At 42.1% G+C, this 25,728-nt stretch overlaps 1 protein-coding gene across 2 annotated transcripts in view; it reads left to right on the top strand.

The window, feature by feature from the left end:
- CFTR (CF transmembrane conductance regulator) overlaps positions 1-25,728 on the top strand; it is an 89,080-nt gene that overhangs the window by 22,388 nt on the left and 40,964 nt on the right. The window contains exons 5-13 of one of the 2 annotated variants that reach the window (XM_081928918.1): positions 2,854-2,943; positions 4,359-4,522; positions 6,533-6,658; positions 9,628-9,874; positions 14,323-14,415; positions 15,805-15,987; positions 18,484-18,675; positions 23,619-23,713; positions 25,424-25,510. In XM_081928918.1, the coding sequence (XP_081785044.1) occupies positions 2,854-2,943; positions 4,359-4,522; positions 6,533-6,658; positions 9,628-9,874; positions 14,323-14,415; positions 15,805-15,987; positions 18,484-18,675; positions 23,619-23,713; positions 25,424-25,510 (1,277 nt within the window). Of the gene's footprint in view, positions 1-2,853; positions 2,944-4,358; positions 4,541-6,532; positions 6,659-9,627; positions 9,875-14,322; positions 14,416-15,804; positions 15,988-18,483; positions 18,676-23,618; positions 23,714-25,423; positions 25,511-25,728 lie in introns of those variants that run through there. The other variant, XM_081928919.1, reaches the window with a different exon arrangement.

Here is a 25,728-nt window from a genome sequence, read left to right as displayed (position 1 = left end):
CCGCCTGGGACAGAACTGACATCCCGAGGTCCGATCGGTAGCCAGTAGAAGGGAAAGTCAAACTTGGGGGTCATTTGAGCTAAGCGTCGGACCCACGCCGCTCACCCCAGCAGATCCCCGAAAGCTTGCCGGCCCTGGTCCCATGACAGGGATTGGATGAAATCGTGGCAAGCCTCAGGATTCCTTTAACGGAATTCCCTTCAGCACAATAGGAGGGGCAGGCACAGCCTATCCTGACCCCTCTACCACCAGCATATTATAACCAATGCCTAACCGCAACCTTACAAGTTGTGGCGAATTGCTGAGTAGTAGGCAAAAACCAAATGGCACAGCCAATCACCAAATGGCAAAATTTCTACTAGGCCCCTGCTCCAAAGCAGACGACCCCATGACAGGCAAAGCAAGGTCAACTGGAAAAGAGGGCAAGCGGGCAGGTGATCCGATGCACTCTGCAAAGAGAAAGAGAAACCAGAGTGCACCAATATTTAAAGACTATGGTCCCACCCACCCAATTTGCAACATACAATTTGCCCCAGCAACCCGGTTACCCAATCATAATGCCAGGCAACAGCTCTTAACCTGCCTGGCAACAAGAGGCCTGGCCCGGCGGCCCACACCGCAACACGTGCTCTCATTTATTGGAGAACACGCTTTACCAACCAATCAAATATAAACACATAGTAATGCATACAACCATTTACAATTTTGGTGACTTAAGTTACTATACTTAACAGCCACAACCTCTTCTTAGTTTCTTCAGAGAGTACTCTTGATGAGAGGAGTCCTACTCTTGAGTGCCCTTAACTCACAAGGAGTCCTCTTCAGAATCTAAACATTCCTCCTGATTGTGAGGATGTCCGCCTGTCTTGAGGCAATGTTGCTTCCTGTGGGCATGGGAGTAATTCTGCCTGTAATTCAAAAGCCAAGCTCCCTTTCTGTGTGTAGGGACCCTTGCCCGTCCCGGCTTCTCCATGGCTGTTGTTCTGGGCTGTTCCTGACTTTCTGGTGGCTCTAGATAATCTTCCACCAGATCCTGAGAAGTGGATTTATATTGTAGGGGCATAACAACCACTGAGTTACAAATATACTTCCCTCCACAAATATACTTCCCAGTAGTTAAGCCAGATGTACCAAGGCAGCAGGTGAGCTGCTAAGGTGTTTGATTCCTTGTCCCCAAATGTTTTTATTACATTGGAATCAGCAATGTAATTGCATGCCTTCCAAACCAGAACTGGAAACAATGGTTTGAAGTGGGTTTCCAGTTTTGGGAGAAAAATGCTTAAGTGTCTAAGGCTCAGACCTGACAGCCGAAACAGTGCCTGGCTGTTGTACCTGAATCAGCTCAGTATGAGTGAATAATATAGTATCTTGCCTTATGTAAATACAATAATAATAATAATAATAATTTATTATTTGTACCCCGCCCATCTGGCTGGGTTTCCCCAGCCACTCTGGGCGGCTTCCAACAGAAATGAAAAATACACTAAAATGTCACATATTAAAAACTTCCCTGAACAGGGCTGCCTTCAGATGTCTTCTGAATGTCAGGTAGTTGTCCATCGCCTTGACATCCGGTGGGAGGGCATTCCACAGGGCGGGCGCCACCACCGAGAAGGCCCTCTGCCTGGTTCCCTGCAACTTGGCCTCTCGCAGGGAGGGAACCGCCAGAAGGCCCTCGGCACTGGACCTCAGCGTCCGGGCAGAACAATGGGGGAGGAGACGCTCCTTCAGATATACTGGACCGAGGCCATTTAGGGCTTTAAAGGTCAGCACCAACACTTTGAATTGTGCTCGGAAACGTACTGGGAGCCAATGTAGGTCTTTCAAGACCGGTGTTATATGGTCTCGGCGGCCGCTCCCAGTCACCAGTCTAGCTGCCGCATTCTGGATTAGTTGTAGTTTCCGGGTCACCTTCAAAGGTAGCCCAACGTAGAGCGCATTGCAGTAGTCCAAGCGGGAGATAACCAGAGCATGTACCACTCTGGCAAGACAGTCCACAGGCAGATAGGGTCTCAGCCTACGTACCAGATGGAGCTGGTAAACAGCTGCCCTGGATACAGATTTGACCTGTGCCTCCATGGACAGCTGTGAGTCCAAAATGACTCCCAGGCTGCGCACCTGGTCCTTCAGGGGCACAGTTACCCCATTCAGGACCAGGGAATCCTCCACACCTGCCCGCCTCCTGTCCCCCAAAAACAGTACTTCTGTCTTGTCAGGATTCAACCTCAATCTGTTAGCCGCCATCCATCCTCCAACTGCTTCCAGACACTCACACAGGACCTTTACCGCCTTCACTGGTTCTGATTTAAAAGAGAGGTAGAGCTGGGTATCATCTGCATACTGATGAACACCCAGCCCAAACCTCCTGATGATCCCTCCCAGCAGCTGCATGTAGATGTTGAAAAGCATGGGGGAGAGGACAGAACCCTGAGGCACCCCACAAGTGAGCGGCCAGGGGTCTGAACACTCATCCCCCCCCACCACTTTCTGAACACGGCCCAGGAGGAAGGAGCGGATTAGAAATAGCAGTAGATACATTGAAGAAAAGGTCAGTATTTGCATGCTGATCGTATCAGAATATATTAGAGTGTGATAGATAAAATAAGCTTAGACTGAAATCATAAAACACTTAACAGGAAACCGCATTTCAATACTGTGGGACTTAGTTTTGAATAAACAAGCCTAGGCTCACACATTAATGCTTTCCTGTGTAGGAAGTAATATTCCGTTGGCATTTACTAACATCTAGTTGGTAATAGCTGTGTAATATGGTATTTGTGCTGCTTCATCTAAGTATTTGATGGTGGTGGTTGTTTTTTTAAAAAAAATCTTTTGTTTTGTTTTGTTTTTCAGACCTTAAAATTATCAAGCAGAGTCCTTGACAATATAAGCACAGGACAACTTGTTAGCCTCCTTTCAAACAATCTGAACAAATTTGATGAAGTATGTTGGTGCTAATATAATCGTGTTTACTGTATTGCATTTCTTTGCAAGAGGAATGGGTATTTCTAGATTTCAGGCCATTCTAAAGTGCTTCGAATCACTGGAGCTGAAGTTAATGGGGTGTGGTGAATAGTTTTAGTGAATTGTGTGGCTTGAGCTAATTACAAAAAGAAGAAGATGATAAATGTCACTGCATTAGGTATGCTAGCACAGAGATATTACTCACACGCTGCTTCGTTTGCGTCTCAGCTCTTCTAGATCTAGGTGGTTCATTTATTTGTTTAAAATACTTATATTCCACCTCTCACCCCCTGCTACCTGATGTGTCTTATAAAACAAAATACAGAGAAATATATGGGATTGCCAGTTCCCAGCCAGTTATCTTCTTTGGCATACTCTGTCGTCAACATTCCTTCACACTCCGGTCTGACTAAGGGTGTGCCTGGCAGTGTATTGCTGATTTACTGCTCGAACAACCACTATATGTGCTTGCTTCACTGTAAATTTCGTACTTGACTAGGGGTGGATAATTACCGCTCAAGGCCATAACAGTTCTTCACTGCTATTTCCCTCAGGATGTTTGACAGACACAGTAAAAACTACTCAGGAGTGCAGTGTACCTAATTCTGCCCCCATGGGCAGAAATAATTGGATACAGGGCTAGCCCTATCGTCAGACAAAGTGAGGTAAACTGCCTTGGGGAGCAAAACTATGTATGTTACACAGCACGTCCTGATCCACTGTATCAGTGTTTTATTAAGGTTTTATTGCCAGTCCAGCTGGTTTCTGTATATGGAACCAGGAGGTGCACACCATCTTGTCATTCGCCTCAGGCAGCAAAACGCCTTAGGCCAGCCCTGACAGAGTATGAGTTTAAAGGCAAAATCCACCATTGTGCCTTGCTTATTGCATAGGGTTACGGGATGATTGCTGTTCTTTTCATACTAAGGGAAAACAGCAAGAGCATGTTAGTGTGGGTGGTGTGGCACTATGCTTTCAAGGATAGGGTGGAGCATGGCAGTAGTGAGGTCAGGGCAACTCCAGCCAGAGCTCCCTCAACACAAGATGTAATACGTGAATGAAATTATGAATACATTTATTCGGAGAGAGCCAGACCAAGATAGGGTGACTTGGGAACTGTGTGGGAAGGACTCCTTACCTCCTTCTCAAAGACTGGATATGTTCAGTACAGGGGAACAGGAAATAGGCCCAGATTTGGAAAAAATAAACCTGGTCCAACCTCTTGTCCTGCCTGAGGGAATAAGCTCAGTGATGGACATGATGCTGGAGAATGGAAATGGAGACTCAGGAGAATGCGGGGAGGAACTAAGGAAAAGCCTAGAACTCTCCACCCCTCTTGCCTGTGACTATCTTTGCATACTACCAGTGAGCAATGCCGTGATTTTCCTCCCCAGGGTTTAGCTTTAGCTCATTTTGTGTGGATTGCACCTTTACAAGTCTTGCTGCTGATGGGACTTCTCTGCGAGATGCTGCAGGCCTCGGCGTTTTGTGGACTCGGTTTCCTAATTCTTGTTGCCCTTTTCCAAGCCTGGCTAGGGCGAATGATGATGAAATACAGGTGACAAAGCACTTGCGGGTATTTCTTTCAAATATTAAGGGTTTTAAAAGCTTGCTAATGACAGATTCTGAATAAATCCTGCCAACAATTTGCTATTAACAGGGCTCTCATATTGTATGTGTTTATACCATATATTGGATCTTACATTTCCATATATTGGATCTTACATTTCCATATATTGGATCTTACATTTCCATATATTGGATCTTACATTTCCATATATTGGATCTTACATTTCCATATATTGGATCTTACATTTCCATATATTGGATCTTACATTTCCATATATTGGATCTTACATTTCCATATATTGGATCTTACATTTCCATATATTGGATCTTACATTTCCATATATTGGATCTTACATTTCCATATATTGGATCTTACATTTGGAGGGAATATATTTAATACTTGTAAATTGGGGGATAATCCAAAACTAGGCATGAACATACTTCCAGTTTTTAGAGGAACCAAAGTTTTCATAGGCATTAATGATTGTTAATTCACTCGGCTATTAATTTACACATTTTCATATGATCCTTCTGTTAATGAAACCAATGTTGGTTTACAACATACAATGACTTAAGATATTTATTTGTTAGGTTTTTTTATTGCTCTTAATCTGAAGGTCACAGGGCAGTTTACAATATAAAGACACAAAAATATATAGCATAATAACAAATACAAATGACACCCAGTTTAAAAGGCCATAGTTTGTTTAATTAGACAAAGGCCTGGAATAAGAGGAATGTATAGACTGGGCTATGCTGTTCAAGTCATTCAAGGTTGAGTCATTAAGCTGGATCTGTTGAAACAAGCTTGAACACCTGTGTCTTTCCACAGTCTCCTGATCACTCCAGCAAGTTCTGCTGCCATAAAACCTTCATCTGTTGATCCAGCCAGAACAGAGTCGTCAAGCATCATCAGCTCTGCCAAAATATATCAAAAACTCCTGTCACTGAGGGCTGGATCACAGTATCAGGAATGGAGGGCAGATTTTGCACAAACCACAACTTTACCCATGATTATATTGCCTTACTTTTCTCCACAATGACAATAATAATCTACTTATATATGGAGGGGGGGAACTACAGAGGTGCATAGATGGAATGTTGGGGGTTGCGTTTTATATGTACAAGATACACACACGCGTGTGCACACACACACACACATGACCAATAGCTACTACAAGCAGAAACAGGTGTGAATTATTATTTTCCAAATAACATATGTACTCTCAGTTCTTGCTGCAAATCAAGGTTGGGTTTATCTATATGCCAGAGAAAGTTTACTGACACAGGTATCTATTCTAGGGAAAAAAGGAACAGGGAGAGAAGAGGAAAAAATGTAAATTCAAGGGCTATTATAGAATGTTACATAACAAACTTGCGCAGTGACCAGGTGAAATGGTCATTGCAGAATGAGACATATGGGAGGTTGGTCCTGGTGAGAGAGGGGGTGCTATGAACCTCCCCCACCCTGATGCAGTCAAACTATTGGTGATGGAGACAGTTATGGAGTGGAAAAGTCAAATGACCATCTGAGCTATAGAAGCTTAGAACACCTTTTGATTCAACCTGGTGAACTTTGAAAAGAAAAGAAATAGCATTGAATGTGGATCTGTTGAAAAATAAAAAATTGCTCTAAAATTTGGAGAGGGTCTCCTTGTTCCTACGAAGCAATTCTGAGGTGTTTTTTTTATTTATCTCATTTCTAAAGGAAGCAAATGTGCCAAGTCTATCTTTTTACCTTAACTTGGAAGATTGTTATAATTTAGGTTTATTATTATGTACAAATTATAAAAGCTGCAGGCCAGTAGCCATTTAATTGCCTGATTCGTTCAAACTGGTGATGAGTTGGGTCCTGTTGGCAATTATACTCCTCCAACTGATGTATTTTCTGAAGAACTCATAAAATAGCTTCATTTCCCTCCAGACTATGTCATGTTTCCAATGGTATCAAGAATATACAGATAGGTACTAAACATAACTGGGTTGATCTGTTTTACAGAGATCAGAGAGCAGGAAAGATCAATGAGAGACTTGTACTCACTGCAGAAATGATTGAGAATATACAATCAGTCAAAGCTTACTGTTGGGAGAATGCAATGGAAAACATGATTGAAAGTGTGCGCCAGTAAGTATTTGCCCCTCCAATATTGTCCATGTAATCTTTATTCCTGTGGGTTTATTTGGTAGTTTTATTAAAAGAACATTTTTGCTCTTCCCTAAAGTTTTAATCCCCTGCAAGCGAGTTAAATTATTTTAGCCCTATTCATCCTATAATGAACTGTATTGGGCCATTTTGGGTTACGCATTTAAGCTGCCTGTCCAACTATTGTGTTGCGCATTTTAAAAATTTAAATAGGAGAAATGTGATTCTTTTGTGTGGCTGTGTAGCAAAGGCTTTACCTCTGGAAGATAGAGCTGAGTTTATAAGGTAAATTGGGGGAAATGTGGAAATTTAAACCAGTAATGATCTCAACCCCTATTTTTCTGCGGCACTCAGGCTGTTTTGGAGGACTGAAACTAAAGCTCTAGAAAATATGTGGTGGCCAAGGTTAATCTTTAAAATGAAAGTTTGCATTTTGGTGTGCTTATCGGGGTGGAGAACTTGTAGCCCTCCAGATATTGTTGGCCATCCACTCCAGCCAGCATGGCCAAATGTCAGGGATGGAAGGAGCCAGAGAACCACATTTTTTGCCATCTCTGGCCTACAGTATCTGACAGAACAGGAAAAATATTTCAAATTCCAAGAGGCTAGTCCTCCACAGAAATAAATAATGCAGATTATTCAGCATTCTAGTTTCACATTCCAACCCTGCACAAAGCTAAAAAAAACCCGTATCAGTCCTCGATGCCAACACTAAATGTTTAAATACTGGATAATCAGGTAACTGGATTGTTTTGTAGCTCTTTCATCTTGGTCTATTGCATACGGAACTTAGGCAATTTGTTTCCTTAACTATTTATTATATGGTTACTATGTGTTTTCCTTTTAAAAAAATACTCCCCCTCCCCTTGTTTGATATACAGAACTGATTGTGGTACTGGGTGTGTCCCTTCTCTGTTTTAGAAGAAAAACCAGCCTGTAGCCTTAATGCCTGGCACACTGTGTACGAGTGTTAAATATGAGTAGCAGCAGTATTCAGCATTGCAGCATTTCAGTTAGAATTAGCAGGGGCTCAAAATGTTTAGAAACCAGAAAGAGTTGTACTATGTTAGAGCCAACTCAAAGAAAGGGAGTGAAGAAAGTTCAGCGCAAGCCTAGGATCTGGTGTTCCTTGAAATTGTAATTTTTAGGTACAGAACAAAAGAATATGGTAGGGAAAGAAGTAAGAAGAAACAGCACATTCGCTTTCATTAATCAATCATCAATGTAACAATCCGTATTGGATGCTTACCTTCAAAAGATGTAATGGGGAAAAAGAGAGTACTGTAGCTGATTGAGCTTTATCAATTTCAGATTTTGCTATAGATTTGGGACACCTTGCTTGTGAAAGTGTATCTTTTGACCATTTAAAAATTATTTCCGGTTAATTCTCTGGCCGATTTCATTTTGTATTTTGAGAAACTCTGTTTGACTTCCCCGTTTTTGCTTCTCAAAATTATTCATCAACATATACTTTTGCTGTTTCACCAGCTAGTAGATTTCCACCTCAGCTTTAAGCATGCCTAGATGGAAGCACATTCCACTGATTTCACGTGCTCCCAAAACATGTGTGCCGTTTCTGACTGGGACCTGTTCATTCTGACTCTAACCATTAACATATATAGGCCGTAATCTGCATAGCGTCTCCTCCTTTTAGAACCCTATCAAAGTCATGATTTGAGCTGTAAACTGGAGACAAAGAGTTGTCTTTTCCCCACCCCAGGTTCAAGCTGCCAAGACTCAGTTTGGTTTGCTGTCTTATTGGCCATGCAGTGAATTCTACATTTCCACAGTCTGGTTTAGTGTTGGAGATCTCTTCCATTCCCATGCCAAGCAATGTACAGGCCAGGGGCTCTCTGGGAACTGAATCCCAATGCAGCCCTGATGATGTATGTGTTCACTGAATGATTAACCTCTTATTGCTACAGTGCTGCATTGGCGTAAAGGGTGCTCCAAAGCTCAACCCACGGCTCTCATTTTATTGCACTATTGTACAATACAGAGATTTCTGTGAGTCTGGAGTATAATAAGCTGATAAAGAGCTTCAAAATTTCCCAAAATGCTGCAGATTTTGATGAAGCAGTTTATCCAAGCATGTAGAGCTACGCAGCTGTTCCTTTTCCTTATTCACATCTGCATCGGGACTTTTTTCGCTTTTAAAAATTTCATTTTGAATGCAGTTTCCTCCTCCCCCCCCCCACACTTTTATTCAGAATTGCATGATATTTGTGCTTCTTTGCTGACCTACCCTACAGAAGCAAACCAAGAAGATAACTCATAAAAATTCTCAGCTTATTTGGACAATAGTTAGTCTGTCGTCTCTAGGTCTAGAATCTCTTCAAAACTGCATGGTTTTGCAGATGCAGTATAATCACTTGCAAGAAAAAGAAACAGAAGAACAGGGAAATGAAGCTGCTTTCATCCTAGTCACATTGTGTAAAGACATACCCTGGTTTTTGCAGAAAATGTCACATTTGCCCTATCCACAAACTCTTTGGGCTCTGATATTTTCTGATATCCATAGCAATTCATTAGCAGAACACATGCAAATAACATTGCTGTCATAGTTTGCTAGATGGTTGCTCCTAGAAGCCCACTAGTTTTAGGGATTTTCCTTGTCTCCAAATGTGCAGCTCTGATTTAACACATGTGTTGACATGTGCAAAATGTGGTCTGAATGTTAGAGTTTTGGATATAGGTTCAAATTCCTATCCGAATTCTTGAATGTAGGTTCAAATTCCTAAGCTCACTAGGCAATCTTGGGCCAGTCACTGTTTTACAGCTCAACCTATACCGAAGGATTGGTTGTTGCAATTTTGTGCCACCCTCATTCACATTCTGAGCTAAAGCTGTTGTCTAAGCATTTATTTGCAGCCCCAGCTGCTTCTGCTTTTAGGGTGGCATACCTTTCCCCAGGTATAATGACTTCCAAATTTTGCTTTTCTCTTTGACAGACCTGAACTGAAGCTGACCCAAAAAGCTGCTTATGTGAGATATTTCAATAGCTCAGCATTCTTCTTCTCTGGATTTTTTGTGGTGTTCTTGGCTGTGCTTCCGTACGCACTGATCTATGGAATTATCCTCAGGAAAATATTTACCACCATCTCATTTTGCATTGTTCTTCGCATGGCAGTCACTCGGCAGTTTCCTTGGGCTGTGCAGACATGGTATGATTCTCTTGGAGCAATAAACAAAATACAGGTACAATACATAAACCCAGTTCCCTACAGTAATAGAAGCTAATCCTTTGTAGTAGATTATCTTGCCAATTTATCACTGAAAGTACATTGCAATATTTTATTGCACTTCATTAAATGCTATTCGTAGAAGCCGTTTTGATGTATTTCTCCACTGTTGTTATGAGGAAAATGTCAATTGACTGAGGTCATTGCTGACTTCAGCTGAAGTTCTCCAAATGTTTGCTCAGGCAGCCTGTTGAGAATCAATGGGATTTACTTTTTTTCAAGTTTATAGAAGATTGTAGCTTGTATCTGATGCATGTAAAGCACATTGAGTTCAATGAGGCTTACTTCCAGGTAAGTGTGTATAGGACTGCAGCATGAACCAGTTTGTTTGGGGCAAGAAAAAGTCCTCAGTATACAGTGCTACTTTGTAGGGAAAACCCCTTTCATCAGAGTGGAAAAACAGTCTACAGTGGTTTCAATCGGAAAGTCAAGTTAACTGCTAGATCTCTTTAGTCCAATTGCCCCATCTCTTTAGATCAGAGGTTTTCAACCTTTTTGAGTCCACGGCTCCCTTGACCCACTACATTCTTTCCATGGCACCCCTATGGGGCTCAGGAGCCCAGTTATGTCACCCCTTGTCTGCAGAGCTGGCAGCCTCTCACCCTTTTTTCGAACATCTTCCTTTGTGGTTAATTTGTGGGTGAACATATCAGATGACACAGCGATTCTTCAAACAGCTCTTGTTTATTCATAGGCCAGAACAGAACTGAACTGAAGGGTTCAGCCAGCCTGCTTATAGAGCTCCACTAGAATGCAACAGTAACCATTTTCTGTAACTACCCAATCACTGAATGTCACTTTCAATCCCATATTTGCATATGTTGACCTGAGTGAAAACTATCTACAGTATCCCCCTGCTGGCCCAGGGTGAGAACTTCAGTACATAACATGGAGTGTTCCCAGCCCCCTCTCCCCTCTCCTTGGCAGCCTTGCTGTTGCTCCTGTCCCAAAGAGAGGTGCCTTTCAGTGGCACCATTCACCAGCAGAGCTTATAGCCAGGGCTTCTGTAATAAATAGCTGTTCAAGCCTTTGGGAGGCAGAGACGTGAGAGAGCATCAGAAGAGGGAGGGAGGGAAAGAGAGACAGAGGCCAGTGTTGCTCACGTCACCCGACCATCATTCAAGGCACCCGAGGGTGCTATGGTACACTGGTTGAAAACCACTGTCTTTAGATGGTCAGGTATATTACTTCCATAGAGAAGCGAAGCACACAATGGATGTGTCTAAGCCCTCATCCACTTAATTCTTTGTATCTGTGGCTACATTCCTACATCCACACAAGCTACCTCAACTCTTGATGTAGAAGCAGTATCTGCAGTATCTGCTAAAGGCTCTTCAATCGCTACTTCGCAAGCAGTCTTAACTCCTGACCTTATAGTTCTTATTGGTCTTACAGGAAAGCATAGCTATATTGTACATAGCAGAAACCTGGGGAAATGGAGAGTGCCATTGGGACACTGTCGTCTCTATAAGAAGGACAGGCAAGGGTGTATTGGAGATGGTGTCACTCTGTATGTCAAAAAGAGTCCAACAACCTAGAAATCCCAAAAGGGTCAGACTCCTCAACAGAATCACTGAGTGGTGATACCAGATTTCCTATGGACGTCTTACCAACCACTGTGATAACCAGATGCTGAATTCGATGATACAGCAGGGCTTTACTTATGTAAAGTAGGGATGTGAGTGGCGCTGTGGTCCAAATCACTCAGGCCTCTTGAGCTTCCCATCGGAAGATCATTAGTTCGAATCCCCACGACAGTGTGAGCTCCCATTTCTCTGTCCCAGCTCCTGCCAACCTAGCAGTTCAAAAGCATGCCGGTGCAGGTAGATAAATAAATACCACTGCAACGGGAAGGTAAATGGCATTTCTGTGCGCTCTGGTTTCCGTCACAGTGTCTTGTTGCACCAGAAGTGGTTTAGTCATGTTGGCCACATGACCTGGAAAGCTGTCTGTGGACAAACGCCGGCTCCCTCGGCCTGAAAGCAAGATGAGCACCGCAACCCCATAGCTGCCTTTGACTGGACTTCATCATCCAGGGGTCCTTTACCTTACCTTTTACCTTTTACTTATGTTGACTATCTAGCCTCCAAGATCTTCCTTTTGCTTTTGAGTATTCTCATCATGATATCTGACTAAGTTCCTTTTTTGCAACTATGCATTATGACATTTATGAAAGCACCTGTGGAATAAGTAAAATGTAGCAAGCTGGGAAGGATAGCTCAATTTTTCTTCTCCTTAACCAGCATCAAGCCTCTGTATCTCCTCTCTAGTGCCCATTGTCTCCGGAGTACAGCGACAGCCTGTGAATGACTGAAACCTTTTCTCATCTCACCCCACCACATCCATCGACCTAAATATATGGTATAACTGGATCCTGTACATATTTACACAGAAATAAATCCTCCTGTGTTCAACAGATCTTATTCCAAAGTGTGTGCACATAAGATTATAACAAAAAAACACACACCCTCCTGGCTCTCATAGACAAAAAAGGGTGACAGATTAGAGAGAAACGAAAACACAGAAAGTCAGGGAGGTGAGCATTGGCTCATTCTACCCATTCAAAGCATAAAGGCAGAGAGTGGGTTTGCTGCTGCCCTCCAAATATTAGAACAAAAAATCCCAAGCAAACAAAAAAACAGTTTGCCAACCCTAATAAAATAAAAATAAATGAATGCTTGGAGTACGTGCAGTTTTGCATTTTAAACTCACTTAAGGCAATATGGTGCATTATGATGGTATTGCAAGCAGTGACACAAATGTTTAGAACCATTGGGGGGTGAGTTGCATCCCAGAATCCATGGCTAATGGTGCCACTTGTTTAACTTTGGGCTGTCCTGTGTCCACAGGAAACTTTCCTGCCCTACGTAACCTTGGCTTGCCCTGTAACCCCTGGAAGCGACCATTTTCTTTGTGGTGTGACGTGCAGAATGAGAAGCCGCTGAGTCATTTAACCATTATATGCTCCAACTCTGTTTTGGAAACGGTGCTTCAAAATTAAAGTGTTTTTATTTCATTAAAGGAAAACATAATTGTCAAGATCATATTTGTTTAAGTAGCCGTGCCCAAGGGCATCTGAGGACAGGCACACGACAACCAGATATTAGAAGGTGGTTGTCTAGATTCAGGTTCAACATTTATTTCAGGATTAAACCAAGATAAAATGATGGGGGAAATGTGGAATGTGCAATGGCGCCATCTCTGTGCATTCTAAGCATTCACAGGCCGAAACACCTAGTTTGAAGATTTGGCTGAAAGACTTTATTACTGCAAATATGTGTTGAATTGTTAATACCCAACTGCTGTTAGCTGTGCTACATTTATGCTCAGATATGCTGTCCAAGAGGATACAAATATAAACCTTAAGGCTGTTTACAAGCGTGCAGGAAGCCATCTGAGTGCACCTTTGTGGGTTTGCAGCTTGCACCCCCTTCAGAGTATATGTAAAGTGATCACTAGTTTTATTTGATGACAGCAAATAAACTGAAGCCTAATCCAAATAAGGCTGAGACACTGTTAGGCTGCCTGGATGGGCGGTTGCTTGCTGTTGAAAGGGTTGCACTCCCTCTGAAGGTGTGGGTACTCAGATGATTGAACTTCTGAATCTCCTGCTGTTGCTCGAGGCTCAGGTGGCCTTGATAAACTCTAGGTTAGATTACTGCAACATGTTATACACGGGGCTGCCTATGAGGATGGTTTGGAAACTTCAGCTGGTGTAGAATTCAGCAGCCAGGTTGCTCACTGGGCCAAGACAGTTTGAGCATAGAACACCAATTAGTTTCTGGGCCCAATTCAAAGTGCTTTTGTATAGTGTTGCCCCTTTGCATGAGTAATACATGACAGGGCCTCTTTCTACATGCAGGACTCAGCTACATTAGTAAAGAAACAATGGTTTGAATGCGCTATAAACATGCAACACCAGATGGCGGCAGAGAGCAGGAAATTTTAAAACGTGATTTTCCATAGAGATTTTTTTCTTTTGTTAAAACGATCTAATTTCTGACTTATTTATAGTGGGTTTTTCCTGTGTTTAGATCTACCCGCAGTTATACTCAAGTGAAAAAGCGTAAGGTTAAATTCTTATTGGTGGTCTTTAAGTTGATAGGTGGAGAGGGGAAGATAGCATTAAGGAACCAAAAACAAAGGGTGACATAGCCAGTTCATATGTGCAGTTATGATGATCTTGCCATCTCACCTGTATGTTATGTTGGGAGTCTCCATCTGAAGATGAATATTCACTGGCGTGGACAGACTTTGTCCATTAACAACCGCCTTCTTTTTAATTAAAAGTAATTCATTCGTGCCAGAACAAGAGAATGTTTTAAAAGACATGTTCTGTGGTCAGAATTTAGCATGCTGCATTATATGTATTGGTGCCTGAAAAACTTTAAATTAAATTTACAGGATTTCTTGCAAAAAGAAGAATACAAAACTCTGGAATATAATTTAACAACCACAGGGCTTGAGCTGGATAAAGTAACAGCCTTCTGGGATGAGGTAAATCTGAAATTTTGTTCGTTTTTGCTGAGTTCTTAGAGTTTCTTTTAAAAGGATTGCCTCTTATTAGATTAACTGTTTCATGTGCCTTTAATAACTACAAGACAAGCTGATGTTCAGCAGGTGAAGACTGCGTTGTTATTCTATGTCCATGCTGCATAAAGCTTCACCTGATGAATTTCTGCATCAGATATAGTTTTAGAAGGGACAAGGGCCCAGCCACAAAGAACCATGGCAAACCTAATGCATTAATTAGTTCAATCTGAAAGCATGAAAGCTTAGGGGGCGGGCAGGTTGCAAGAATTCCAGGATATATTGCTGTCCATATTTTACCAGTTAGCTTGTGGTGTTCTGTGCAAAGCAACCACCACAAAAAAATTCTTAAAATCATCTGGTGTCTTAATTAATTTTTGTCCCACCATTCTTCCAATAAGTTCAAGGTGGCATACATGGTTCCCTCCCCCTTGAGATCCCATCCTCACAACAATCTTGTCAAGGAGGTTAGGTTGAGATATAGCTTACTGGCCCAACTAAGACTACCCAGGGAACTGAATTGCCATGTAAGGAACACTCTCAACACTTCACCATACAACTAACATGGTATATAAATGGTGTTGCAATATAGGTGCATCTTCTAATATATGCCAGTGTCTCATTATAAAGGCAGATGGTGGGGAAAAGGGAAGAGAAGTTGCCTCCTCATCTCTCCCTTTATCCAAGCTTTCCAAGAAAAACACTCATTTTTCTAGACTCCACCCTGATAAGCCCAATAATGGACTATAATAATTTTTTTTTATAAAAAAAGTTTGATTCTCCTTTGCATGCCAATTTGTGGGATTGGGGCGGGTTTTGATATAGAGTATGAAATTCCTTGATTAGTATCAGAACATATATTCGGCTAACTGTGGATATTCAATACATCTACACCAAGGTTAGCGGTTAACATCAAGTTAAGCCAGATTTTCTTCCAACTCAGAATCCATTTCCAGTTATGATTTCCAGATGATATGGGAAATCTGGTAAACCTTAACCATAGTTGGCAACCATGCTGCGATATTGCTTAAATGCAGGTGATGTGACAGGGTGGGAATTCAACGCAAGGAAGAAGAGAAGTTTGTTTTAGAGTGGGCGGGTGGGTTTGTACGAGGAGCACAAAGAAGCGGCTTGATTAATATACAATAAATATACTACAGTTTTTAAATTAGGGTCCATCTCCAAAATGTCAGCATTGATAATAGCAAACATCAGAACATATGGAATTATTTTAATGCAATAATAATGCAGATACATAATGTGAAAGCGTTTTCTTTAGAGAACTCATTTATGCATGCACAGAGACCTCCTTGTTGCTGCTCTATAATGTTGAGCGTTTGCTTTCCCTCTTTGCAGGGATCTGCGGAGTTTTTTGCAAAAGCACAGCAGGAAAATGGCAACAGGAAAATATCCACTGCTAGTGATGGTCTCTTCTTCAGCAACTTCCAACTTCATTTTACTCCTGTCCTTAAGGACATCAACTTCAGAATTGAAAAGGGAGAGATGCTGGCTGTTGCAGGGTCTACTGGAGCAGGAAAGGTATCGATGGCAGACTGCTGAAATACTTGCATGTCAAGGCTCTCAAGCCACCCCCCAGGAGAATTAAGACACAAGGACACAGATTTTAGGTTAATGTTAATGGGCAAAATTTAGGCCACAACTTTATTGGTTACAGAATGTGAGCGGTATTGGCTTGGGCATTGGCAATAACAGGCTAACTTATAGAACTTCCCCAACCAATGACAGCCAGAGACCTGCCAGTTGCATAAAGGATCTGTAGGCCAATAGCTCTTTCATGCATTCTATCAAATACTATTGTTGTCTAAGCTACAATTTAAATATTTCCAGAAACTTGTATTGATAAAAGCACTTGTTTGATCCTAAGTACTACCTCACATAAAGGACGCGGGTGGTGCTGTGATCTAAACCACAGAGCCTAGGGCTTGCTGATCGGAAGGTCAGCGGTTCGAATCCCAGCGATGGGGTGAGCTACCGTTGCTTGGTCCTTGCTCCTGCCAACCTAGCAGTTCAAAAGCACGTCAAAGTGCAAGTAGATAAATAGGTACCGTTCCGGCAGGAAGGTAAACGGCATTTCCATGCGCTGCTCTGGTTCGCCAGAAGTGGCTTAGTCATGCTGGCAACATGACTCGGAAGCTGTACGCCGGCTCCCTCGGCCAGTAAAGCGAGATGAGCGTCGCAACCCCAGAGTTGTTCGCGACTGGACCTAATGGTCAGAGGTCCCTTTACCTTTACATTTTTTACACAATATTGAAAAGTGTAGGAAGGTTTTTAAACTTTAAAGGGTATTTTGTTTGCGTTTGCATCTTGCTATGCTAGCACCACATGGGACGCAGGTGGCGCTGTGGGTTAAACCACAGAGTCTAGGACTTGCTGATCAGCAGTTCGAATCCCTGTGATGGGGTGAGCTCCCGTTGTTCAGTCCCTGCTCCTGCCAACCTAGCAGTTCGAAAGCACGTCAAGTGCAAGTAGATAAATAGCTACCGCTCCAGCGGGAAGGTAAACGGCGTTTCTGTGTGCTGCTCTGGTTCGCCAGAAGCGGCTTAGTCATGCTGGCCACATGACCCGGAAGCTGTACGCCGGCTCTCGCGGCCAATAAAGTGAGAAGAGCGCCGCAACCCCAGAGTCGTCCACGACTGGACCTAATGGTCAGGGGTGCCTTTACCTTTACCTTATGCTAGCACCAGCCCTGACTCCAGTTATTCTCAATAACTAACTCATCAAGTCACAGCTTAGCCGCAGTGCCTAAGACAGTGGTTCTCAAACCCCTTTTCTCTGGACGACACTTTCAGAATAAAAATTTGATAACCGCTGTCCTAAGTTCTCAAGTTGTGTCACAGGAAGCCCATCTCTGTTGGAGATGCAGAAGTTTAAAAATAAAGTTTTATGACTGTTTTACTAACTAAAGGCATTCTGTGACAAGTAGACCACTTTTAGAAATTAGCTTTCACGGCATTCAAAGAAAAAATGAAGGGAATGCATGGAGGCAAATTTCTGAAGGCGGCTTGCATTTAGAGTACCTTTGATAACACGTATGATATTTCCTCATATTTCTCACCACTTTGATGTGCCCTAAGTGCCACAAGGTTACTATTAGCTACTAATTAACTCAGAAACCATGGCAAGTGTATTCTGAAGTCACGATCAATAGCTTCCTGAAGGGCTTTCAAGCTAGAATGAATCACTAGCTGCGCTATTGTCCTGTTTTACAGAGAAGTATTGCAGGAAATGTCACACCAAGCCAAATCATTAATAGGATCAATTAAAAAGTTACACAAATTAATTATGCTTTTTCAAGGTTGCACAAATAAGTCATATCTCTGGGTTTATGATTAATTTACACCTAATGCTTTGCCTGACTCATCAGAGATTCACAGGGGCATTGAGGTTTACTCTGTAAATGTGAAAGACTTCTATGATTGGCAGGCTATTTTATGAGCTTGCAAGGATGATTTTCAGACTTTTCATCCTTTTGCATTTTGAATTGTATTGGAATGAATCTGCCAAACCATGAACATAAGACCCCATCTTTTCAAATTTATTGATATAAACATATTGTACAAAGTTGCAAACTTAGAATAGTCATTGCTATTAGATCTTGTTGTAAGGTAAAGGTAAAGGGACCCCTGACCATTAGGTCCAGTCGTGACCGACTCTGGGGTTGCGGCGCTCATCTCGCTTTATTGGCCGAGGGAGCCAGTGTACAGCTTCCGGGTCATGTGGCCAGCATGACTAAACTGCTTCTGGCGAACCAGAGCAGCGCACGGAAACGCCGTTTACCTTCCCGTCTATTTATCTACTTGCACTTTGACGTGCTTTCAAACTGCTAGTTTGGCAGGAGCAGGGACCGAGCAACGGGAACTCACTCCGCCGTGGGGATTCGAACCGCCGACCTTCTGATCGGCAAGTCCTAGGCTCTGTGGTTTAACCCACAGCAGCACCCGCGTCCCTTAGATCTTGTTGTACACGCCTCTTTATTAAAGAATGAATGTTAATTATTATAAATCTCAATAACAGACTTCTCTCCTGATGATGATTATGGGAGAGCTGGAGCCTTTGGAAGGTAAAATTAAACACAGTGGAAGGATTTCCTTTTGCCCTCAAGTATCATGGATCATGCCTGGAACAATTAAAGAAAACATCATCTTTGGGGTTTCCTATGATGAATTCCGATACAAGAGTGTCATCAAAGCCTGTCAGTTAGAACAGGTCAGTCTTTAATATTTTCTTCTTGCTTGTAGTACGTGATTGTGGTTAAAAGCTGCGGGGGTACATATAGCTAATGGCAGCACTGTATAAGAAGTGCTGAATAAGATTTTTTTTTATTCAAAGAAGCACTTATAATTTATTAGTACTGTATTCAGTATTTTCCTCATTCAGCACAAGGCTATATGAACCCTACTGCTTTAATTTCCCTGTTCAAGGTACGATCCTCTTCTACTTAGATCTCTTTGCACAGCCTTGACTGGTGAATGATTTAAAATGTGTCCAAATCATAAAGCAACCTGTATTTATAATTTAAATTTCAAAACAACACTGGGCTTACAATTTAGTTAAGGTCAATATGGGCATCAAATGCATATATATATATATACACACACACACACACACACACAGAGAGAGAGAGAGAGAGAGAGAGAGAGAGAGAGAGAGAAATATAGTTGTTGACACATCTAGTCAAAGCATGATAAAATAAATGAGAATGGGATAGCGAGACAATATTTTCCTGAGATGTGTCATACTCTTGTGGAACCTGTCATCAGCTGCAAGATTGATTTCAATTACATTGTAGAGAACTAACCCTCTGAATTTTTACGTATAATAAGGTATAGCTGTCCCATAACTAGGACAGTAAATCTAAGAATCAAATATTATGCATTCTGTTAAGAGGAAACAGCCACAGTAATGTTATAGTAAAATTTATACTAATGTATATGCACGTCTGTTATCTCTTTGGCCAAATCTTGAAATTTTGAAATGGCTGTTGAAATTGTAGAAATCCAATTCTTGCTTGAGGTTGCTGTACGTCCAAAGTCTGTCTGTTCATTAAAGTCAGGCTTTGCCAACAAAATAATTAAAGCAGAAATTCCCTGAAATTATGTTTTCATGATGGATAGGTTGTGTTGCATAACCTGCAAATGGCTCAGCCGGGTAAGCTATAAATCTTCTGGGTCTGAATAGAAGGAAAAGAATAGGGATGAGACAGAAGATGTAGAGCTAGTAACAGCACTTAAAATATTTTTATCAGAAGGGTCTATTAACTAGCATTTGCAAAAGTGCATGTATCACATTGCTATACTGTACTAAGCAAGTAATATGGAATGCTGAACAGCTTGTTCATCTCATACCTGTAAGTCATAGTTCATATATTACCTTTCTGATGGGACGTGGGTGGTGCTGTGGTCTAAAAGCACTCCAGTGCAAGTAGATAAATAGATACTGCTGCGGCAGGAAGGTAAATGACGTTTCTGTGCATTCTGGTTTCCGACATGGTGTTCTCTTGCGCCAGAAACGCTTTAGACCTGCTGGCCACATGACCCAGAAAGCTGTCTGTGGACAAACATCAGCTCCCTCGGCCTGAAAGCGATATGAGTGCCGTAACCCCATAGTTGCCTTTGACTGGACTTAAACCGTCATGGGGTCCTTTACCTTTTTAAGGTAAAGGTAAAGGTACCCCTGCCCGTACGGGCCAGTCTTGACAGACTCTGGGGTTGTGCGCCCATCTCACTCAAGAGGCCAGGGGCCAGCGCTGTCCGAAGACACTTCCGGGTCACATGGCCAGTGTGACATCGCTGCTCTGGCGAGCCAGAGCTGCACACGGAAACGCCGTTTACCTTCCCGCTGGTAAGCGGTCCCTATTTATCTACTTGCACCCGGAGGTGCTTTCGAACTGCTAGGTTGGCAGGCGCTGGGACCGAGCAGCAGGAGCGCACCCCGCAGCAGGGATTCGAACCGCCGACCTTTCGATCGGCAAGTCCTAGGCGCTGAGGCTTTAACCCACAGCGCCACCTGTGTCCCCCTTTACCTTTTTACCTTTTGCCTATATTACCTTTCTCATGTATGTATATTTGAAGCAGCAAACTACTTGGTGCAGGTAAAGTGAAAGGTCAGACTATCACTCCCCCATTCGTACCTCAATTAGTTTTCATGTCAGGAAACCCAATCATTAATAGCCCCTATCTCCTTTGACCAGTGTTCAATCCGTTCCAAAGAATGTACCATCAAATTTCACTTGAAGGATTGAAGGAGATGTGCGAAGTAGCTTTATCAAATACAGTTATGCATAGATGGAAGAGAAAGCAAATAGCTTGCATAACTTTCTGGGTTTTGAGATAGGAGGGGGAAAAATTCCTTTTAGGATACATTGAAGCACATTCTGCAGGGTGGAACATTTTACTTGTTGTACTTTGAATTAGTGTTTGCAGTGTTGAAAGACCTCATTAGTGGTACTTTTCTATCCAAAAATATTTGAGATGGAACCAGAAATCCGTCAAGGTTTGTGGTGTTGGCCTCAGAAAAGGACCTATATTTCTATTTATTAAAACAAATGCAGGATTTTACCAGGGACGCTGAATGCATTATGTCTGGCACTGAGTATAGTATTTAGGAACAGTCCTTGACAATCTTAAAACTGTACTCAAGGCTTGTGGGACGGGAGCAACTAAAACTTTAAAGAAACATGATTGGCTTGAGAGCTTAAGAAGTAGACACCAATGCAGTTTTCTCCCTCAGAACTATACAGTGGACGTTGAGAAGGCCTCTATGAACTTTGATAAAGGTATCAGAAAACCAGGCAAATCATGATACTCACAGACAAGTTAGGAAATATATCAAGAAAATTGTTTCACAATCTTACTTTCCCCCTTAAGAACGTAGGAAGAGAACCAGGTCTAAGGCTCATTTAGTTCGGCGATCTATTCTCAGAGTGGCCAGCCTGTCTTCTGCTTGCCTGCCAATCTAAACTTCCCCCTCATTTTTGTATGTTCCTTAATTAGCCTTAGCCTGCATATAGGTAAAGGTAAAGGACCCCTGGATGATTAAGTCCAGTCAAAGGCAGCTAGGGGGGTGCTCATCTTGCTTTCAGGCTGAGGGAGCCAGCGTTTGTCCACAGACAGCTTTCCGGGTCATGTGGCCAGCGTGACTAAACCACTTCTGGTGCAACGGGACACCGTGATGGAAACCAGAGTGCACGGAAACGGCGTTTACCTTCCCACCACAGCAATACTTATTTATCTACTTGCACTGGCGTGCTTTCAAACTGCTAGGTTGGCAGGAGCTGGGACAGAGCAATGGGAGCTCACCCTGTTGCGGGGATTCTAACCGCTGACCTTCTGATCGGCAAGCCCAAGAGGCTCAGTGGTTTAGATCACAGCGCCACCCGCATCCCTGTTAGACTTAATATATCGAGTCCCAGTGAACATAAGAAGGCCTTCTTTCTTCTGACTAGGATTGGGATTCTGATTTGGATGCTAATAGGATTCTCCTTTTCTATATGACTCTCACTGTTGATGATCAGAGGAAATATGAGACTTGCTTTTGTTCCTATGGGTACTTTATAGTTAAGTTTGTCAGATACGCAGGTTATCTTCAAAAGAGTCCCAGCAGCTTACAAAACAGACTAGACTGCTGTCTCCAGCTTAAGTACCCACAGTGAAATTAATGCTGAAACTGTGGAGGGGAAAAAACATTCAGAAAATAACCAAATCAATGTTTGGAGAATCAGGAAAGAGAAAAACTGAAGGAAGCCCAGGATTATTGTGTTTATTTACAAAGCAAACCAGAGTTTAAATTGCTGGTAGCGTATTTGTCTTAGTAGCTGACCACCTAATCAAATCCAGCAGAGCATAATGACCCCAAAGACTGAAAGATGAAACTAAAACAAATGTAGGGCAGGAAAAGGGGATAAACATCTTACAGAACAATTAGCCTTAGATCATGGGTAGGCAAACTAAGGTCTGGGGGCCGGATCCGGCCCAATCGCCTTCTAAATCCAGCCCTCAGACTGGGAATCAGCATGCTTTTACATGAGTAGAATGGGCCCTTTTATTAAAAATGCATCTCTGGGTTATTTGTGGGGCATAGGAATTCGTTCATTCCCCCTCCCAAAAAAATAGAGTCTGGCCCCCCACAAGGTCTGAGGGACAGTGGACCGGCCCCCTGCTAAACAAGTTTGCTGACCCCTGCTTTAGATAATTTACTCAAAAGTGCAATGGATTTTTCCTGCAGCAGAGGGAATTCCTAAAGGTACGAGGGTTGTCTCATGGTCTAGAGCTGGTAAGAGTCGTAGCATTGTGCATGTGGTCCTCTCTGCTCTACTGCAGATGTGCAGCCTTTCCCAAGGAAGAAAGCAAAGCTGTTATCTACCCCAGAGTAAACACAATATGGGCAGTACTTCTTTGTCTGCTATTATTCTGTGCATGATTATCTCCTATTACTCTGGTGCGAACCTCACAACCTATTTTACCCTAAATGTTTTTTTGGGGGGAGTATTTAAAATTTTGGAAGTCTTATCCCAAATGAAGTACAGATCCTCACCCAAGAATGTACATTAAAAATAATACCAGTCCAATAGAGATGGCAATAATTTCTCGGGCTTAATTAAAAACAACCAGCCACCAGGATGGAAGCTGGTGAGTTCTTAAAGTCCACCATGTGTGCTTGCTGATAAACTGTCACATGCCACTAAATTAATGACTGGGAAATTATATTTTCTGCATTATATCAAATGTCTGCCATGACCATCACAAAAGGCTACCGCATAAACTAAGCTTAATGGGAGAAGAGGAATGCTCATCTAATGGATTAGTTGCTTGCCAAATAACAAAAAAACATAGGCTAGAAACAATTAAGCAGTTATTGTAATGAAGGGAGACTGGAGCCAATTGGCATCTGTATAAGTTATGGGTAGCTGGGGTGAGCTGTAAAGTGGCCAAATCCTGTGTATGATTAGATTAGTCAGGATTCTGAAGAGCCCATTGGGTTGCAAAGAGCTCTAAAGAGAGATTGCTCCCAACCAGATCTGGTTAAAATGGCAAACAAGTTGTGTGAATTTGCCCTCAGTCGCTCATTTTTATGACTTGCTCCATATGATATAAATTGAGAAGCTGTGGTGTAATCTGAAAAAAAAAATCTTTTATAAAATGTTTCAACAGGACATTTTGAAGTTTCCAGAAAAAGATGACACAGTTTTGGGAGAAGGTGGGATCACTCTCAGTGGTGGTCAGCGAGCCAGGATCTCTCTTGCCAGGTGAATTGAAATAATTGTATGATGTTTTTAATAAATACAGCCCATACATGTTTTGTTATCAGCATTCAATTTCTCATGATTAATGGAAGTCTCACATTTATATGCAAGGTAAGGATTTGGTTTTATAAATTCAGAACCTTGTTGCTTTCTTATTGAACTAATTGAAAAACTTCTGGTGCCTAAAATTGCTGCTAAATTTTTAATGTTTTCAAATACAACTTTCTAGTTCATGGTATGAAATTCCAGCCTTTTTCAAAGTTCTGGCATTTAAAGGGAGGCATCAGAAATAATCCTACACTCCGTTTTCCTCCCCTGTTGTAACTAGCAGTTTCCACTTTGCAAGAACTAATGCATTCAGGTTCCCATTGTTATAATGTTTGAAATCATCCCTGCCTCTGAAAATGCGTGCAATGTCTGCCCAAAGTTTTCAGCATTGCATTATTCACTAGTGCAACTACTCCCATTGCAAGCTCAGTCAGGCATTTCCTCAGCACTTATGGGAAGAACACGGGAGGTAGTGGTTTTAGCACAGAGTTGTCGCTAGCAACACAGTCTTTATTTAAACTAGAATTTTTGGTGATGCTCCCATTTCAACTGGAGTAATACACTACAGGAATAGGTGGCAGCTTTCAGATGAGGGTTATACGCCTCAAACTAAGAGAACTGAAATAGAATAATAGAATTGTAGAGCTGGAATAGTCAGATCCTTCCCCTGTATAACATGTAAGTAAAGGGAAAGGGACCCCTGACCATTAGGTCCAGTCGTGACCAACTCTGGGGTTGCGGCACTCATCTCGCTTTATTGGCCGAGGGAGCCGGCGTACAGCTTCCGGGTCATGTGGCCAGCATGACTAAGCAGCGTCTGGCGAACCAGAGCAGCGCACGGAAGCGCCGTTTACCTTCCTGCCAGAGCGGTACCTATTTATCTGCTTGCACTTTGTCGTGCTTTTGAACTGCTAGGTTGGCAGGGGCAGGGACCGAGCAACGGGAGCTCACCCCATCACTGGGATTCGAACCGCCGACCTTCAGAGTCCTAGGCTCTGTGATTTAACCCACAGCACCAACCGCATCCAGTATAACATGTAGACACCATTTATATGGGACCTCTTTAATCACATAGATAGAAAATATGTCTACAGCACCGTCATGGGCTAATTTACTTCTTGTTTGCATTTTGAGCTTATTCTGGAGAAACATGATCACCACTGTGTTTACCAATAATGGCAAAATTCACATTTAATCACTGAGGATTTAAGAGCCAAGCAAAGCACCATGTTTTTATGTGGCCTATCAATGGATAAGTGCTTGGTATCGGTTGTTGCTGGCATCTGTCTGTCGTGGGAGACAACAGAAGAATGCGTCATTGGGTGTGAAATTAAACTGTTGGAAGGTTACAGTGCCTGCTGTTGCTGTGGAACCATTATGCGAGAAACATATTTTGTTGCCACTGGGGCAAATGAAGGCAGGTCCGGTGGTGCTGCAGCAGAGGCGCCATGGCGTTCAAAAATTCAGGTTGTAATTGTTTCCTGAAATTAAATGTTAACATGGTGGATTATAAAGCCTACGTGATCGCAATACTGGATTCCCTGGGTGATCTTTATATTGCATATAATAACAGAAAAATATTCTGATCAAACATTCCAAACATAAATTAAATGTTAGCATTTACTTTTAATGGAAGCTAATTTCATTTTTATGTCCTTTATTTAGAGCAGTATATAAAGATGCTGATTTATATCTCTTGGATTCCCCTTTCGGTTATCTAGACATGTTAACAGAGAAAGAAATATTTGAAAGGTATAGTATATTTTGACATATTTGATTGTTTGATAAATAAATTTTATGAAATAAATAAATTTAATAAATAAAATTTGCTTATTTAATTAAATAAATACACAGGGTATTATGCCAACGTAATGCAAAAGAATTTGTGCAAAGCAGCATGCAAACCCAAGAAACAGATTTTCTATTGTATAATTTGATAGTTCAAATGCTTAATGCTTTTAGGAGTAGGT

This window comes from Podarcis melisellensis (genome assembly GCF_964234715.1).
Source record: "Podarcis melisellensis genome assembly, chromosome: 10".
NCBI classification, from domain to species: domain Eukaryota; kingdom Metazoa; phylum Chordata; class Lepidosauria; order Squamata; family Lacertidae; genus Podarcis; species Podarcis melisellensis.
This window is presented reverse-complemented; position numbering and strand designations above follow the sequence as displayed.